This window comes from Lactuca sativa, chromosome 1 (genome assembly GCF_002870075.4).
Source record: "Lactuca sativa cultivar Salinas chromosome 1, Lsat_Salinas_v11, whole genome shotgun sequence".
Taxonomy (NCBI): Eukaryota; Viridiplantae; Streptophyta; class Magnoliopsida; order Asterales; family Asteraceae; genus Lactuca; species Lactuca sativa.
This window is the reverse complement of record NC_056623.2, coordinates 69,318,806-69,335,314: the sequence shown is the minus strand read 5'-3', so window position 1 is coordinate 69,335,314 and position 16,509 is coordinate 69,318,806. Positions and strand designations below refer to the sequence as shown.

The 16,509-nt window shown below is 33.2% G+C and overlaps 2 protein-coding genes and 1 long non-coding RNA gene across 3 annotated transcripts; 1 reads left to right on the top strand and 2 right to left on the bottom strand.

Annotated features, from left to right (window-relative positions):
- Positions 1-788: 788 nt before the first annotated feature.
- On the bottom strand, positions 789-9,414 carry LOC111914916 (eukaryotic translation initiation factor 3 subunit A). The gene is made up of 14 exons (XM_023910621.2): positions 9,281-9,414; positions 8,297-8,366; positions 7,167-7,648; positions 6,170-6,385; positions 5,330-5,698; positions 4,871-4,900; positions 4,550-4,777; positions 4,289-4,450; positions 3,973-4,194; positions 2,861-3,067; positions 2,571-2,777; positions 1,737-1,817; positions 1,461-1,662; positions 789-1,359 (listed from the first exon to the last, which is right to left on the bottom strand). Exons 2-14 carry the CDS (start codon positions 8,340-8,342, stop codon positions 947-949), a joined length of 2,865 nt encoding a protein of 954 aa, XP_023766389.1. The 5' UTR covers positions 8,343-8,366; positions 9,281-9,414; the 3' UTR covers positions 789-946.
- On the top strand, positions 4,588-6,673 carry LOC111914917 (uncharacterized). Its single transcript, XR_002857992.2, has 4 exons — positions 4,588-4,726; positions 5,414-5,715; positions 6,154-6,258; positions 6,360-6,673. It is a non-coding gene; the product is annotated as an uncharacterized LOC111914917 (long non-coding RNA).
- Positions 9,415-10,496: 1,082 nt separating the features above from the next.
- On the bottom strand, positions 10,497-11,857 carry LOC111914941 (putative F-box protein At1g67623). The gene is made up of 3 exons (XM_023910652.1): positions 11,682-11,857; positions 10,998-11,163; positions 10,497-10,907 (listed from the first exon to the last, which is right to left on the bottom strand). The coding sequence occupies exons 1-3, from the start codon at positions 11,855-11,857 to the stop codon at positions 10,497-10,499; spliced, it is 753 nt and encodes a 250-aa protein (XP_023766420.1).
- Positions 11,858-16,509: the final 4,652 nt, after the last annotated feature.

Here is a 16,509-nt window from a genome sequence, read left to right as displayed (position 1 = left end):
TTTTCAAACCCTAGCTCCGTCCGACCCTTTTCATTAAAAACCCTAGCTTCGTTTGGAGAAGCTCCAACAGTCGTATCATCACCTGTCATCGCTGGAGATATCTGTTCGTCGTATTTCATCCGTTGTATCGTCGCCGCCACCCTTCTTTTGTTTTCAGATCAACAAACATTTTTGATACATTTTGACTAGTAGTAGTGGTTGTAGCCTTCTCAGTCTAGATCTGTAGCTCGATCCGACTTTCATATGATGCTAGGGTGTTAGTGGAGGTGTTCACAGGTGTTGTCGACGTTGATTAATGGTGGTGCTGGAGTTGATCGGTGGTCATGGGTGTGGTGGCGATGACCGGTGGTTTTGGAAGATTCTAGCAAAAAGAGGTGAGGAATATAGGTAGGAGAGAGAGAGAGCTATTTTCTTTTTCTTTTTTCTTTTTCTTTTTAATATTAAACTATATAAATAAATAAATAAACTGGAAAAGCAAAATCAATGGCAAAATCGTCATTACAAAAAAATTTAAAGTAAAATGGACCAAAGTGGCAAGAAAATGAAAACCTTTGGAACATGAATGCTAGTCCAAACTTGTTTGGCCTAAAGTGACAATTTCGACCTAACCACAATGACCATTCTTGCAATTTTGTCTAACTTTTATGGTTTGACAACTTACATTCTTCTAATTTTCTACTTCACTAATAATAAGCAAAATTTTGACATTCTATAAGAGGACCAATGCCCATTTTGTAATAAATATTAAGAAAATATGAATTATTTATAGGCAATCAAACATGAAGTAGTTGACCAAAATGATTTCTATTTATATATTCGTATATGTATGGATTTCGGGACTTTCATCCATACAGCTTCACCGTTTTTTTTATTTTATTTAGAGTTTTAGGCAAAATAAGCTCGATTCGTCTACTGTTAAAGAAAACCATAAAACCAACTTTTCACTTCAGCGTCTGGAGGACGACCAAGTAGATCTCGGCGCACCTCCACCGCCAAACGTCGTCGACCGCCACCTGTCAGTACTAGGCCGGTCATCCTGGCGGCCCCACCTATCATGGTCTGGAGACGGCGGCGACTGTGGCCCCCCGGTGATCCTCTCTCGAAGGTGTCGGGGTACGTATTTTCCCGGCGAAGGTGAAGCAGCAGTGGCTGTAACGAGCCCTGGTTTTGATGAGCGAGGAGACGACGGAGACTCCGTATGCCTTATCGGCGATAGCGTTGCAGGTGTTCCTCTCAACACTTCTTCTCTTCGTTGCCGTTCTTTCTCTTCAAGCTCCCTTTCTCTTTGCCTTTGTTTCTCTGCTATTTCGTCTAGTTTTGCCCTACGCTCAGCTTCTTCCTTCTTTCGCCTCTCCGCCTCTAAATACAGAAATAAAAAAATGTCATTATTGTTTTATACATTACGCAGACATATTCCGGCGACGGAATTGGAATTAGAGATTCCATTCTATGATTGATACCTTCGCGTTGACGGGCTTCTTCTTCTGCGCGTAACTTTTTCTGTCGTTCTTCTTCGATTTTGATATAGCAAATCATTTTCCTTCTGGTTTCGCGTTCTTGTTGTCTTGATTGAATTATTTGGTTGATTCGATCCTCTTGTTCCTTCTTCATTTTCTTGTACTCGGCTTCTCTCTTGCTAAAAACTCTTTGCTGGAAAGTTTCCTGCAAAATTTTGAATAAACGTCTCATCAAGATCAGAAACAAGCTAGAAATGCAAGATGTTAATGCTTTATAACCTTGTCCTTCATCATCCTGCTTAGTCTCTTTTTCTTCTCAAGATCTCCAGCATGGCGCTGTCGGCTTTGCTCAATCTCTAGCTGCAGGGTTAAACCAAATTAAATGCTGAATTAGTTAAATCCTATTTTTTTTACAAACCAAATACCAAATATTACATCAAATTTGGAGTTAACTTTGTTGTTAATTACATGTATATGTAATAATAGTCTATATTTAATATTTATTAATTGTGATATTATATTATAGGTTATTTTGATGTCAAAAATGGTGTAATATATAGATTGAAAAGAACTTAATGTTTGCACCAGTTTTGTCAAATTGGTGCAAAAAATAGTGTTATGGTTGGAGGTGATCTGTAAAGTCACTTTAATTATTTTCAATAACCATTAAACCATGATTTTGAAATATATTTATATACAGAAAAACACAATAAATTTTTCATCATTTTATCAATTTCGTCATTAAAATATTTTATGTGATTAAACCATTTCAGTTTTTTATGGTTTTGAAAAATGTTAAATTATACTGTAATGGTTAAACCATTATACTTTCATCATTTTATTGATTTTAGCCACCAAACTATTATTTTCTTAAGGTCTTTATATAACAATTCAAGGCTGATGTAAACACTTTGTGTGTATTTTTTTGGTAACCCGGGAAAATGTTATTTTTTAAACAATAAAAAAAGCATAATAGTTTAGTAACTGTTAAATAGAGTTAGTAGCTAAACTGATAAAATGATGAAAGTATAATAAGTGTGACTGTATTTTGCCTTGGAATATATATATGACGAGTTAAGATAAGAAAAAGGAAAATTTTCTTGTTTGAATTACCTGCTGAAAATGTTCATGCTGAGCTTTCTCTTCAACTAAACGTTGTTGGAATGCAGCTTCAACTAAAGGAGACGCCTCTTCTCTTTTTGCTCTTTCAAGGTGATCCAATGTTTTAGCAAGTTTTTGCAACTTCTTCTCCATTTCTTGCCTCTCCTTTAGTTGTTCATTTAAAGCCATTTCCATTAATGTTTGCTTCGTTATCTTTTCCTGCATGGATTGTACATGTAAAAGGTTAATCAATTAATTTGTGACTGAAATGAGGTTTGAGGTTTGAGGTTTGATTTACTCACCCCTTCCATGATGGGCTTCTTGCCCTTCTTTTTACCACGTTTTCCAGCTTCCTTTAACAACTGCTGTGCTTCTTCAAGTTCTCGCTCCTCAATTTCTTTAAGGATCCTTTGGTTTCTCCTTTGTGCATACTCTGCAGCAAGTCGTTTTCTTTCTGCCTCTTCCGTAATCTTTTGTTGTTTAAGTCTCCTTGATTCCTCCTCTCGCTCCTACATGTCAAAATTAGTTTTAATCAATTTAACAAATTATAATGGTTTGTTTGGTTGGATGGAATGACAAAAAAAAAAATGAAGGAATTGAATGACAAAGGTTTGGTTGAGTTGTGGAGATGAATTGGATTTTTCATATGAATTTATTATTGTAATGTATGTAAATACAATGTGTAGTTTTTATGAGTTTTCTATATATTGTTTAGTTATAATTATAGAATTTATTATCTAAAACACTAAAAATATTAAACTGATCATTAAACCCCAAATATGATTATAATAAAAAATGAAATTTTCTACATATTTTTCAAAAATAAAATTATAATTTAATATATATGTCATTAAAATTTGTGGTAATCACTAAAAACCAAATGAGTGATCTTTTAACATTTATTACAAAACAACCACAAAATATTTGGCAAAACCAACTTTTGCAAAATTACTATTTTTGCAAAATTATTTATTAGTGATCCCCACTAGAATTTCACAAGCAAAGAAAATACATTTCCTAAAATTTTCTAAGGTTTTTTATTCATAAAACAAAAAAGATTTCGTAAAAAGTAGGTTGTTGTTTTGTGATAAATGTTCAAAAGGTGGTCATTTGATCATATAACACCACCCATTTTAGTCATTATTCTTTAAAAAAGTTATAAATAAAATGGGTCATCTTACAATTTTTCGTTGAATTCGTGATGGGATGAAAAAAAATGCCCCAACAAAATGGATGGACTCAGACTCCCTTAAAAATGATCCATTCCATCTAGCAAAACAATTCCAAAACGAACTGTTTTTTTATTCATTCCAGTGGAATGAACAATTTTGTTCCTTATCCAACAAATTCTTTGAAGAACATTACCTTAGCTAAGGTATAATTTGTTTAAACTAGTTAGTATAAGTGAAAATACCATCTCTAGAAGTTGTCTTTCTTGTTCTTCTTTGCGTTTCTCAATTATAGATTTGCGAGCAAGAAGTCTTTTATGTTCCTTATCCACAGTCTCTGTCAAACTGGTTAATGTCTCCCCAAGTTTCAAAGCTTTCAGCGTGGGGGGAATAACCATTGATCTTGCCTTTGTAAGGGATTCCGCAAAAACACTCAGATGATCACGTATACCTTCAGATTCAAGACCCTAAACAAGATCATCATGATTTAAAAATCACGAATCACAAATATAATAACAAAAATATATAATAAAGAGGATGGAGTTTTTGATTAATTAGCACCTGGCTGCCAAACAGAACAGCACCTTTCCTATGATCAACTTTCATTGATATAAAATTGTGTTTTACAGCATCCACTGAAATTTTCTCCACAACAGAGAAGTCGAAAAAGGGTATCATCCCTGTTAGAGTTTCTATCTTCATTACCTGATACACCCGGGACACCTAGCAAAACCAGAAATCATATATAAAAAAAACTCCTCGTTTTGTCAAAAAATAATACAACTGAAAGAGACTAGAGATGAGGATGAATGTTAGGATCACCTGTTGTAGCAATCTGAGGGTGGCAAGTTTTTCCAGTGAAGGGATATATTCAGATAACTGAATTTCTGGGACTGAAGAAGCTGAAGATAGTTTACCCCCAAGTTTTGATATTTTCATGAGCAAGGGTTGTACTTTTAATGCAAGATCCAAAGGGGAGAACTCATGCTCCAAAATATGGTACAAATCTCTTACTTCCTGTGTTACACATGACATTACACTCTTTGATACCTGAAAACATCATACACATTCCCATTCCTTACTTTATAGATCTAAAAATATGTATATATTTCTCTTTTATGGTATATTTTCATTTCATCTTACCAATTTTGAGAGGAGTGACGAACGTGAAATCTGGGGAAAGTAACAATAAAAGATTATGTAAATAAGCAGTTGAAAAAATATATATGGTAAAAAAAATTTAACCACAAAATGACCATAATTTTAACACTTAACAGAAAATGAGCACTTAATTGGAGAAAAAACATGGCAAAATACTTTTTTTTTTCACGAAATTGAATCTACAGTGGTCCCCACCATCATATTCCATGAAATTTATTTTTTTTCTTTCTCCGTACTTTTTTTTTTCGTGAAATTGATTCTTCAGTGTTAGAGAAAGTAATTATGGGAATTAGCGAACATTATTTCGCAAAATAGATGGTCATTTTGTGATAAATGTTGAAGATGCAGTCGTCATGTGATATGAACTTCCCATTTCTGATCATTTTTATGATTTAACTTGAAAAAAAACATGGGGACAATTAAACCAATCATTAAAGTTACCACTTCTCTTGTCTCTGATCTTGGATCAACAATGAATCCTATAAGATTAGCAACCCTGAGATTCCTTTCTTTTTGGTTTTCGAGTTCCATATGAGATGCGCCATGTGAGCGATCATAAGGAGGAACTGAGAGTGCAGCAAGAACAACAGATGAAGCTATTAACTGCAAGTCTTTCTGGGTTAAGTTCTTGTTGAAACTCTTTTGAAGTGTAAATAGCTTCAGCCATGAAAAGGCGTGGTAGATATGGCTTGAGGAGATCCAAAAGATTCTGGTTAATTTGGCGTAATATATAACTAAAAATGATGCCTTTGGAGTTTTCTTGACTATACACATTAGTCCATATATGTCTTCAACAGAACGGAAAGCTTCCTGATGAACATGTCAAGGTAAAACAATGCTGTGTAATTTAGATGTCTTTCATCACACATTTGAGCATTAATTAGAAAAACTAACTACAGAAAAGCATTCGTATTTAACCTAAATGAAAGAAATAGCAATGTACTTTCCATTTTTTTTCCTATTACAGCATTATACTTTCAAATTATCTTTTTATGTGAAAAATAATACCCATTATACATACTAATGTGGGTATTGGTGATTTATAATTATGTTATGTAATTGTCCATAATCCATAATGGTGTCCATGTGTAATATACTGCTGACATGGCATACGGGTAGCATACTATATGTGGAGATCCATGGTTTAATCACTATAGAAAACAATCAAATGTCTGAATTGATAAAATGGTGGAAGTTAGGAAGTATATTGTGTTTTTTTCTGTATTTTTCATTAAAATTTATGCCCATGTGCATCAAATGCATAGGAGATAAAGAACAAACCTGCCAAAGTTGAAGCTCAGTAGCAACCTTCAATTGCTCAAATCTTGTGTCAAGATACAATTGCAAACTTTCTGGAGCAGAGAGATCAGGTCGATCCCTTTGGTCGCGATATTTATTATGATTTGCGAGATGGTTTCTGATGATTTCACAAAGTCTTCTAAACTCTGTTGTGCGTTTATATTGCTTACAGAATTGGAAGGCCCGATGTGCAGTCATCTGTATGAATGAATAATGCTGCAGCTTAGTAATAGTTTGCTAAATTCTACAAACTTAAAAGTCAACTTCCCACTTACTGTAATTCTACTTGTTAAGGTAGCAAGATTATCATCTTATAACTTCAAACACTTCCCACATGAACCGTATACTGAGGTTTAAGTTTTAATTGTGTTCCAGTCATTTTCAGTTGTAAAAGTCAAACTTATGTTTTGACTCGATCATAAGGGCAATTTCGTCATTTCACCAACTCTACTATATATATGTATATGTATGCTTGTGTTCTATGTATTTGTATTGTTTATTGAATTAGATTCTGACATGCATGTTACACTACAGTCATAGATCATGTAACAGTACCAACAGTAAGCAATGTGATAATCAGATTGAGTAAATTACATATTTGGTCCCTATGTATAACTGATTTTTGCAATTTTGGTCCCAAAAAATTTCTCTTGCAATTTTGGTCCTTATTTTAGATTATCCTAAGTCCTAACGATTTTGGTCTATGTTCCAAGTAAATTGGCCATATTACAAAAGAAAACTTTTCGAAAATTTTTATATTAAATAACAAATGCTTTTTAAAAAAAATAAAAAAGGGGTTATGCAGTCATTTTACTTGAAACAAAGACCGCAAAACGTTTCAAAAATGTCAACTAACGACCAAAAAGTCATGAGAAAACATTTTAGAGACAAAAGTGCAAAAATCAGCTATCCTTAGGGACCAAAAATGTAATTTACTCAAAATGACATAAGGAAACCCAAGAGAAAAAGAAATCCTAACCGCATAAAGAGCCTCCAATTTAGAGTTATTCCGTAAGATTTCCAACACAGTCCTGTAAGTCTCCCACAACAATTTAAACCATGGAGTAACAAGCTCACGATCAGATCTATCTTTCCCTTTCTCCCCACTAACATAACTCAACATCAAATCTTCAGGCCTTTTATCTGCTTCTAAATCATCAAAATCAAGAGCTTCTTCTAATGCTTGTGCTTGGCTACGTGCATGTTCAGCCTTTTCAGTGGCCAAATGCATGAAATGTTTGATCACTTCCTCCAATGAACTTATGTTGACTTGTTGACAAATTATACGATACTGTATCAAACCATCTTTTGCAAATCTTCCTCTTCTCATGTCAACACATAGCTCTACATACTTGAACATGATTCTTTCAAGTGTCTTTTGCCATGCTCTGTATCTTTTTGAGGTTATAATCCCGTGAAGTGCTTGTAATGCATCTTGCTTTTGTCCAACATTGATCAACTCTGCATCCACATATCAAAAGAACAATTATGTCCAACATGGATTAGGGCTAAATGCAAGAAATAGTAACTTACTCTTATTTGTATGTTGCCTTCAAAAATATTAAAAGTACGATGTTGTAACAGAAAAAATGAAAGTATGATGATATAATAAACAATAAATAGAAGTGTGTTGCTATTTTTGTAATTTAGCCCTATATAAATGACAAAAGTACCCCTCCTCTAGTGGTAAATCAAGTTTCAATTTGTATTACATAGTGTTAAATGCAAGAAATAACAACATATTTTTATTTATTTGTTTTTATAGCATTCTACTTTCATTTCCTTCTACTATAGAATTGAATAATCTTCCTAGTCATAACAATGTCATTCGGTTTAAGCAATTTTCACTGCTATACTTGAGTAAAGTTTTCAAGAAAGAATGTTATAATTGGAAAAAAGTTGAAAGTATAATGCTATAACTGGGTAGATTTTCAAAGTACAATGCCTTAATAAGATAAATATTGAAAATCTGATGCCTTATAAGAAGGAAATGAGAGTGGGATGTTATATTAAACAAATAAATGAAATAATGTTGCTACTTTTCATGTTAAGAAGAGAGTATCTCAAAGAAAAAGATGTACATAGTTAATGAAAGAAAAAGATGCTCACCTTCAGCTCGCTTCAAAGCATTTTCAGGCTTGGCAAAAGTTGCCATATGGAGAAATCCAATCAATTAGAGCTAAAAGACAGAAAATGCAACAAGTTAATGGAGATCCATATGAAAGGGGCAAGTTTATCGGTTTATGTATTCTTTGTGAGTTAGACTCACAGACAAAACTAAAAGGATGCATGATGGTAGCATGTATTGTGAATTATCTGCAGTTTTTAACAAATCAGTAATTATAATACTAGTTCAATGTAGATTTGGGAATCAAGCAACTGAATACACATAAAGGTACTTGCTTAGGCCAAAAAGGTTATTTCATAAATCTATAAGATATTAGGATATGCCCAAATGAAAAATAAGAAAGTTTATCCACATATTCAGGATTTGGCATAAGGGAATCCATAATTATGGCATATATTGTAAAACCATCTGCAATTAAAATAACAATTAAGACAAAATCGAACAGCTTATTCATCCATCTTAGATGAATGATTGATTGACGCATGGTTTAATGGTGGTGTTGATAACTAGAATATTTCATATGAAGACGAAGATAACCAAATTCTCGTGAACCAAGAGCATTAACATTACTAAGAAATTTCACTATTAATATAAGAAGGAAGTTACTGAATTAATTTCCAAATGAGGACTGATCATCAAGCAAAACAGAGCAAGAATGCATCCAAATCCATCAATCATCAATTGACGCCTTCATAAGTCATGAAACAAAAATGCATCCAACCTGCGAGTAACTGATTATACGCAAACCAAAATGATATCCTTTTCAAACAAAAAGATAAAAATAAATCGAACCAGATTCTAATCGTAAATCTGATTACATAACATTTATAACGAAGATCAAAACATGATCACGTAGATTCGTAAAACGTGAACATATAACTAATTTAGATTGCACAGAAATGATAAATCACGCTCACAGATTATACAAGGAAATGTGAAATACGTTAATGGACAGAGAGGAAGACCTTGATTTGATCTTCAATGGCGTTTTTGGCTGTAAACCCTCGATTGATGAAAATCGATCAAATGTTACGCAGTAGTATTAGCATTTGGTTTGCTAATTGTACACGAGTAATCATAACTTGATTGGGTATTAACTGCTTTAAGAAATCCGGGTACACCCCGGCAATTCCATTTTTAAATAATATTCTTATTTTATGTCCATTTTTATTTTGTGATAATACATTATTTTATTCACAATCATAATATATTTTAATTTTTATCCGTGTGAGGTACAATTGTAGACACTTGAGGCAACAAAATCAATGGAACAAAATAAAAGGTGTAATTAGTTTCAAAATTAGTGATATTTAGGAAATTGGGTTCAATGGAGAATGAAAAATTAGTTTATTAAGTCTGTATGGTGTGAACATCCCTAGAATATCATATTTCAGCCAATGTATGGAAATACATTTTATAATGATTTTAGAGTCATATAAATTAACGATTTTTTTTTACTTATGTATAATATATCTCTGAGACAAATGTATATCAATATATAAATAAAAACAAGACGGGCTTGATGATATATTATGATTTATACTAAGTATTAAGTAATACAAAAAAGGTTCTTTAATTATAACGATATAGAAGAAGAAAACGTACTTTATTACGATATATGTTAGTTTATGTAGATAAAAGTGAAATTATATCGATAATCTATATTCTAGTTTATACGGAATATTATGTAATACAATTTATATATACAATGAATGTTTCTTTTTATTCCATTAGACAAAATAATTTTCTTTTATTCTTTACAAAATATTTCTAGCAGTAGCGAGCCAAGACTAAAGTAAAAGGGATATCCCAAATATTTTTAAGGTAGCCCAAATTTTTTCTGAGATATCGTCGTAACTTAAAACAAAATTTTTCGAAAAAAATTATACTATCGAAAATTTTTTGAGGAGTATCCCGAACTAACCCAAACTCTACATTGGACCCACCCATGCATTCAACTAATTTTCAAAAAAAAAATTCTTTTACTTTTTTTTTTTTTTGTGTGATTAATCAAACTATTAGAGAACGGAAACCGTTCAATCCGAAATAAGCAATGGATGTCCTGTCATATTTAAAGAACTACAATAACTTTAGATTTTAATTGTGAAACAAAATATACTATCTTTTTTTTTTTTTTATCAAGAATCAATACTCAAATTGTCATATTACATATGAACTTTTTCAAAGATAGATATTCAAGATTCTACAAAATAAGATAAATTCTCGATACCACATACAAGAATCGCAACTTTCAACTTCTTCGTCTTTGTTAAAATCCAACCTTCTTAGACGATGAACACCATGATTTCTTTTTTGGCATTCCATGTTAATTTCTTGAACTGAAACTGTATTATTGATCCACATTGTATTTAAGACACGTCTTACTTTATTTCTACAATCATCAACGTTCCAACATCTTGATAGCGAATTCCTCATGGAATTCAACAGCTTCAACCCTTGGTCGCTCCATCTATCTCCTTGAGAAAGGAGAATCATCCCATAAACATACGTGGCCTCAGTATGCTCCTTCTTGGATGCCATTTTTAGATACTCCATTCCAGATTCAACTTCAGCCTTCTCAAAATAGTCTATCTGTAATTAAAAATATATATATGTCAATTAAACTAATCAGATTTTCACACGATGATCAATAATTGATAAAAGTTTAAAAACTAGTCATACAATTCCTCGTCTGAATAATGACTCCGGGTTTCCTTTGTCGAAGCAATTCATTAGGAATGAACAAACATTATCACTTTGAGGATTCCATGGAATCGTCGGAAACTTGTCGATTGAAATGCGTTGAATGACATAATGTTCTTCTGTTGCTTCCAGAAAGTCCTTGCAACTATAAAAACAAATAAAAAAAAGTTGATTTAAATCAGAATAATCTAGAAGAAAAATCGAAGTAGTAATGCTTTCACGTAAACAATATTTGGGACTATAAAAACCATGCATGCATGCGTAAAGAAAAGCGATATCAAATCAACAAAACAAGTTGTTTTCTTATTTAAAAACATAACAAAGATGAACAATTCAACTTATGTATAAACATAAAAGAAACCGATGAAGAAACAAGTAAACCCAAATTAATTTGGATAAAGATGTGTAAAGGTGATTCTTTCATCGTAAACAAGAATATTTAGGACTATATGTAAAACCATACATGCATGATAAAACGATATCAATTTAACAAAACGGGTCGTTTTCAATTGTTTGTAAACAGAATACAGATGAATTATCGATTCAATTAATTTATATATATATATATATATATATATATATATATATATATATATATATATATATATATATATATATATATATAACTATGTATATCTGTGTGTACAAGATTCTAAAACTAACCATTGTTTAGCATTGAAAACATCAATGAACGAAGATGATCCGACATGGGCAAGAATGTCAACCAACAAATCTTTTGGAAGAGAAGCAATGGTTGTCTTTGGGTGTTTCTTGGTTCTTTTTCTTCCATGGCTGCTTGTCGTATTCTTCTGGTGGGTTCGTTGTCTTAGAACACCCATTCTTATCTGATATTAACTTCAAAAAATCTTGAAAAGAAATTGGAATGAAAGAAGATTAATTAATGATACGAAGTGCTAAATATATAACTAGCCTTGTTTGCACCTAGCAAGGAAGAGTTACTTGTTGGAAAAGAATGATGGGGATTTGAAACTAATTAAGGAAACGATGGCTTTTTAAAGATTTATGATGGGGTTATATATATTAAAAGAGGAAATCAGGGTTATTAAATCTCTAGTGTGTATCTTGTTACAAGAAGCGACGGTTAATTTAATTTGTTATCTACATGGTATAATTATTTTTTTAATTAATATTTTGTTGTGAATAGATTGGAATAAGGAAACTTTGCCGAAAACAGGAAGGTAATTATTACGGACGCTGTGTTCTCAAGATTTATTTGTGGTTTGTGATTAAGAAAGGAAATTAGATTTTCTAGATATTTGACTCTTGATTATCTCCAATAACAGACAAGCTTAATTTAGCATTTTTAATTTTAGGGTTCTTGATTTTTTTAAGAAAAAATTATTTTCAAGAGAAGACTAAGAGCCAATTTGGTGAAAATTTTATTCTTTCGCTATTTTTTTAAAAATAAGTTGTCCGGTTTCATCAAATTCGTTAACATGTTTGATTTTTGAAAACGATTATAATTTATAGATGAAGATGGATGCCCACTACTAGAAACTGAAGTATCAGCGACAGACAATTCCGTCACTAATCCGTCGATGATAGCCGTCAGCAACGGATTAACGACGGAATTGTCTGTCGAAAAAACCATTGTCGCTAATTGTCAGCGACGGATTCTGCGAGGGATTTAGTGACAGTTTAGTGACGGATTACTGATGAAACAAATTTCTAGGGGATCCTCTAAAGCCTGACATAATTCATTGCTAAGATTAGTAAACCAACAAACTTTTTTGTTTTAGCAACGATCTAGTAGGTTTTAAATCTGTCGCTATTCCATAACAAGAACTCAACAAATGTAATTTAAGTTTTATACCCCAAAATCAAAACTTTAACATTTGACTACAATAATAAATATTAATATTTGATCAACAAAATAAAAATGCATGTTCACTTTCAAAGTATTGAAACCAAATTACAAAAGTCAACTGTAAAAGTATACAATCTTGGCTATTTCTTGTTGTTTGTCTCAAATTCTTCACATTTTTCCTTAAGCTCTTCTTTCATCTCTTCACGATTATAATCAGCAATAACCTACAAAGCAACAATATCAAGTTTACACCTAATTAAGCATCAAGTCATATCATTCTATTAATAGCAACATACTTTCAACTTGAAAAAAAAAAACTATATAGAATGAATAATAGCAACTTTATCAATCAAGACACGGTCACCTTAAATTTGGTATGTAGATCTTTAAGTCTTTGTTGTTCATAAGGTTGGTCAACTTTATCAAAAAAAAGGTGATAAGGTTCTTTGGTACACTACGAAAACAACATTCACTTGGACATAGTTTCACAGTACATAGGGCGATGAGCTCCTTCTGTACACTACAGAAACAACAATTGATGGGTTTTGAGCATTCTAACACTTCCTAAGTCTACATGCAACCCTAATAAACCTTGGATCTATGTTTGTCTAAAATTCATGCAAGTTGATTTCCAAGGTTCTTGATCCTATCTAGCATACATGGGGATCATTTTAACTTAAATATAAGATAGAATAACATACCTTGTTGTTGATTTTGATTCCTTGAAACCTTGTGAGCCTAGCACCCCAAGTGTGATGCCTCAAATGTTTCACACAACACCAAATGCTATGGAGTAAATTTGGAGAGAAAGTGTAACACTCAAAAATCAGCTCTAGCCCTCAAGTATGCATGTCTAGCCGATTTTGGGAGAAACATGAGCTTTATATAGTGTGTTGCATTAGGGTTACACCATGTAAACCCTAATGTAACATGACTCTTCATTTCCATGATCCATGGGTTAACTCCATGGAGCATCCTATGGGTGAAACCCAACTTGATAATCCATGGAGCCTCTTAGCCCACTATATAAGTTATGGATGATTTACATAATCAACCCATATATTTAATTAGTTATCTTTTGATCACTTAATTAATTCTAAATTAATTCTTGATCAAACTAATTAAATAATATTATTAATATATTAGAACTTATAATATATTAATAAACCATAAGTGTTATTTCTCTCATTTAGTTTATCCAAATGCATGGTGTCATGCAACCCAAATGGACCATTCCGGGTCGGGTCAAGTACATACCAGAAATAGTTATGGACTCAGACACCTTATCCAACAGTCTCCCACTTGGATAAGTCTAATAACTATAACTGCAAGTATGAATTCAGGAACCGATTGGCAATCATAGCTCTTTCAAGGTCTCTCGAAACTGACAAGATGATACACCATTTAAGATAAATGATCATATAATCCTCTGTTCTAGATATCAGCCACACAAATACATGGAACAATGTCTTACTTATTGCCTAACAGTTTGTTTCCCGATTTCCGATTTGTTTGACAAATAACTTAATTGAACACATCAACTTAGTTCTGACCTGGCCCGGTACATAGGTCAAAACAAAATCATCGCGGGGCCCAAATATCAGCTTCTAATCCAAGAAGGAACATATAAAATTCGACTCATATGTTTTCTCTACTACTTGTTGAATTATACACAAAAGCACGTTTTATAACATCGAGTTACCAATGCGTTTTCGTACAATCAATGCATAACCAACTCATATGCAACAAATCATATCTCTAGGTTTGAAGACTTATATGATATTACCGTCTCACGATCACTCGAGATAAATTCCATGAAGTGATACCAGTGAGCGTGGGTTGATTCCAATACTCAGAACTTATGAGTACTCATGAAGTGTTGTCCTAAAACTTGACACCTACAACCAACTTCATGACAGTCTTAATTCATATCTACTTCCAACATATGACTGATTGTGGAAAATTTGAATAATATGTAAAACAAAACATAATATTTTGGAAGTCAAAACATGCAAAATAAATTATAGTAAACGATTGACAAAAGATAGCAACACTTTACTCATAAATAAACACAACTTTTATTTATCATCAAATGTCAATTACACTTTACAAATTTCCAAAATTATCTAACTACTAAAACTTATATCATCCTTTAGCCCTATGCTTCAAATATGCTGAAGATGCTTAACCCAACTCAGTCCCTTGGTGAGGGGATCTGTTGGGTTCTCATCTGATGATACCCTCTTAGCCATGAGGATTCCTTCTTCTATGTGATGTCTGAGAAAGTGATATTTTTTGTCGATGTGTCTGGATCTCCCGTGATCCCCTTGTTCCTTGGCTAAGGCAACAACACTTTCACTATCACAGAAAATTTATATAGGCTCCTTTATAGTTGGTACAACTCCAAGGTCTCCAATAAAGTTCTTTATCCATATAGCCTCCTTTGCTGCCTCGCTCACTGCTATATACTCTGATTCCAAGTAGAATCAGCTACTGTCTCCTGCTTGGAACTCTTCCAAGTGATAGCTCCTCCGTTAAGGGTAAAGACCCAGCCTGACTGAGAGCGGAAATTATCCATATCAGTCTGGAAGCCAGGATCACTATACCCTACAACTCTCAAGTCATCACTCCCACCGAGGGTAAGGACCCAGTCCTTAGTCCTCCGTAGGTACTTGAGGATATTCTTTACCGCAGTCCAGTGTGCCTTTCCAGGGTTCCCCTGATACCTGCTAACCATGCTCAAAGCAAAGGCTACATTAGGTCGAGTACAATTCATAGCATACATGATCGATCCTACAGCCGAAGCATAAGGTATTCGACTCATTTCTGCTATCTCAGCCTCAGTACTCGGGCTTTGAGTCTTACTCAATCTGGTGTTACACTGAATAGGTACCTCTCCTTTCTTGGAGTCCTGCATGCTGAATCTCTTCAGCACCTTAATCAAGTAGGTACTTTGACAAAGTCCAATTAGTCTTTTACTCCGGTCTCTCAAGATCCTTAACCCTAGAATATAGGCAGCTTCTCCTAGGTCCTTCATAGAGAAACACTTCCCAAGCCAAGATTTAACTTCCTGCAGAGTTGGGATGTCATTTCCTATGAGTAGTATGTCATCCACATACAATACCAAAAAGCTAACTATACTCCCACTAGCCTTGACGTATACACAAGATTCATCTTCACTCCTAGAAAAGCCAAACTCTTTGACTTTGTCATCAAAGCAAAGATTACATCTGCGAGGTGCTTACTTTAATCCATAAATATATTTATCAAGCTTACACACTCTATTAGGGTACTTTGTACTGACAAAACCCTCTGGCTGACTCTTGTAAACATCCTCAGCCAACTTTCCATTAAGGAAAGCGGTTTTGACATCCATTTCCCATATTTCATAATCATGAAATGCAGCGATGGCTAACAGAACCCTAATAGACTTAATCTTGGCCATTGGAGAAAAGGTCTCATCATAATCAACTCCTGGAGTTTGAGAGAAACCCTTTGCAACCACTCGTGCCTTATAAGTGTGTACATTACCATCCATGTCGGTCTTCTTCTTGAATATCCATTTGCACCCTACAGTCTTACGACCTAGTACATTCTCAACCAAGTTCCAAACTTGATTGTCATACATCGACTGTATCTCGCTGTCCATTGTCTCTTTCCAAT

Excerpts from the sequence above, each read along its gene's own strand:
- LOC111914916 (XM_023910621.2), bottom strand. The coding sequence starts at position 8,342 with ATGGCAACTTTTGCCAAGCCTGAAAATGCTTTGAAGCGAGCTGAAG. Across the intron at positions 4,901-5,329 it reads GATCAGAGACAAGAGAAGTG|ATTTCACGTTCGTCACTCCT; the intron begins GTAACTTTAATG and ends TACTTTCCCCAG. Across the intron at positions 1,360-1,460 it reads AGAAGCCCGTCAACGCGAAG|AGGCGGAGAGGCGAAAGAAG; the intron begins GTATCAATCATA and ends TTCTGTATTTAG.
- LOC111914941 (XM_023910652.1), bottom strand. The coding sequence starts at position 11,857 with ATGGGTGTTCTAAGACAACGAACCCACCAGAAGAATACGACAAGCAGC. Across the intron at positions 11,164-11,681 it reads GTTTTCAATGCTAAACAATG|TTGCAAGGACTTTCTGGAAG; the intron begins GTTAGTTTTAGA and ends TTGTTTTTATAG. Across the intron at positions 10,908-10,997 it reads CATTATTCAGACGAGGAATT|ATAGACTATTTTGAGAAGGC; the intron begins GTATGACTAGTT and ends TTTTAATTACAG.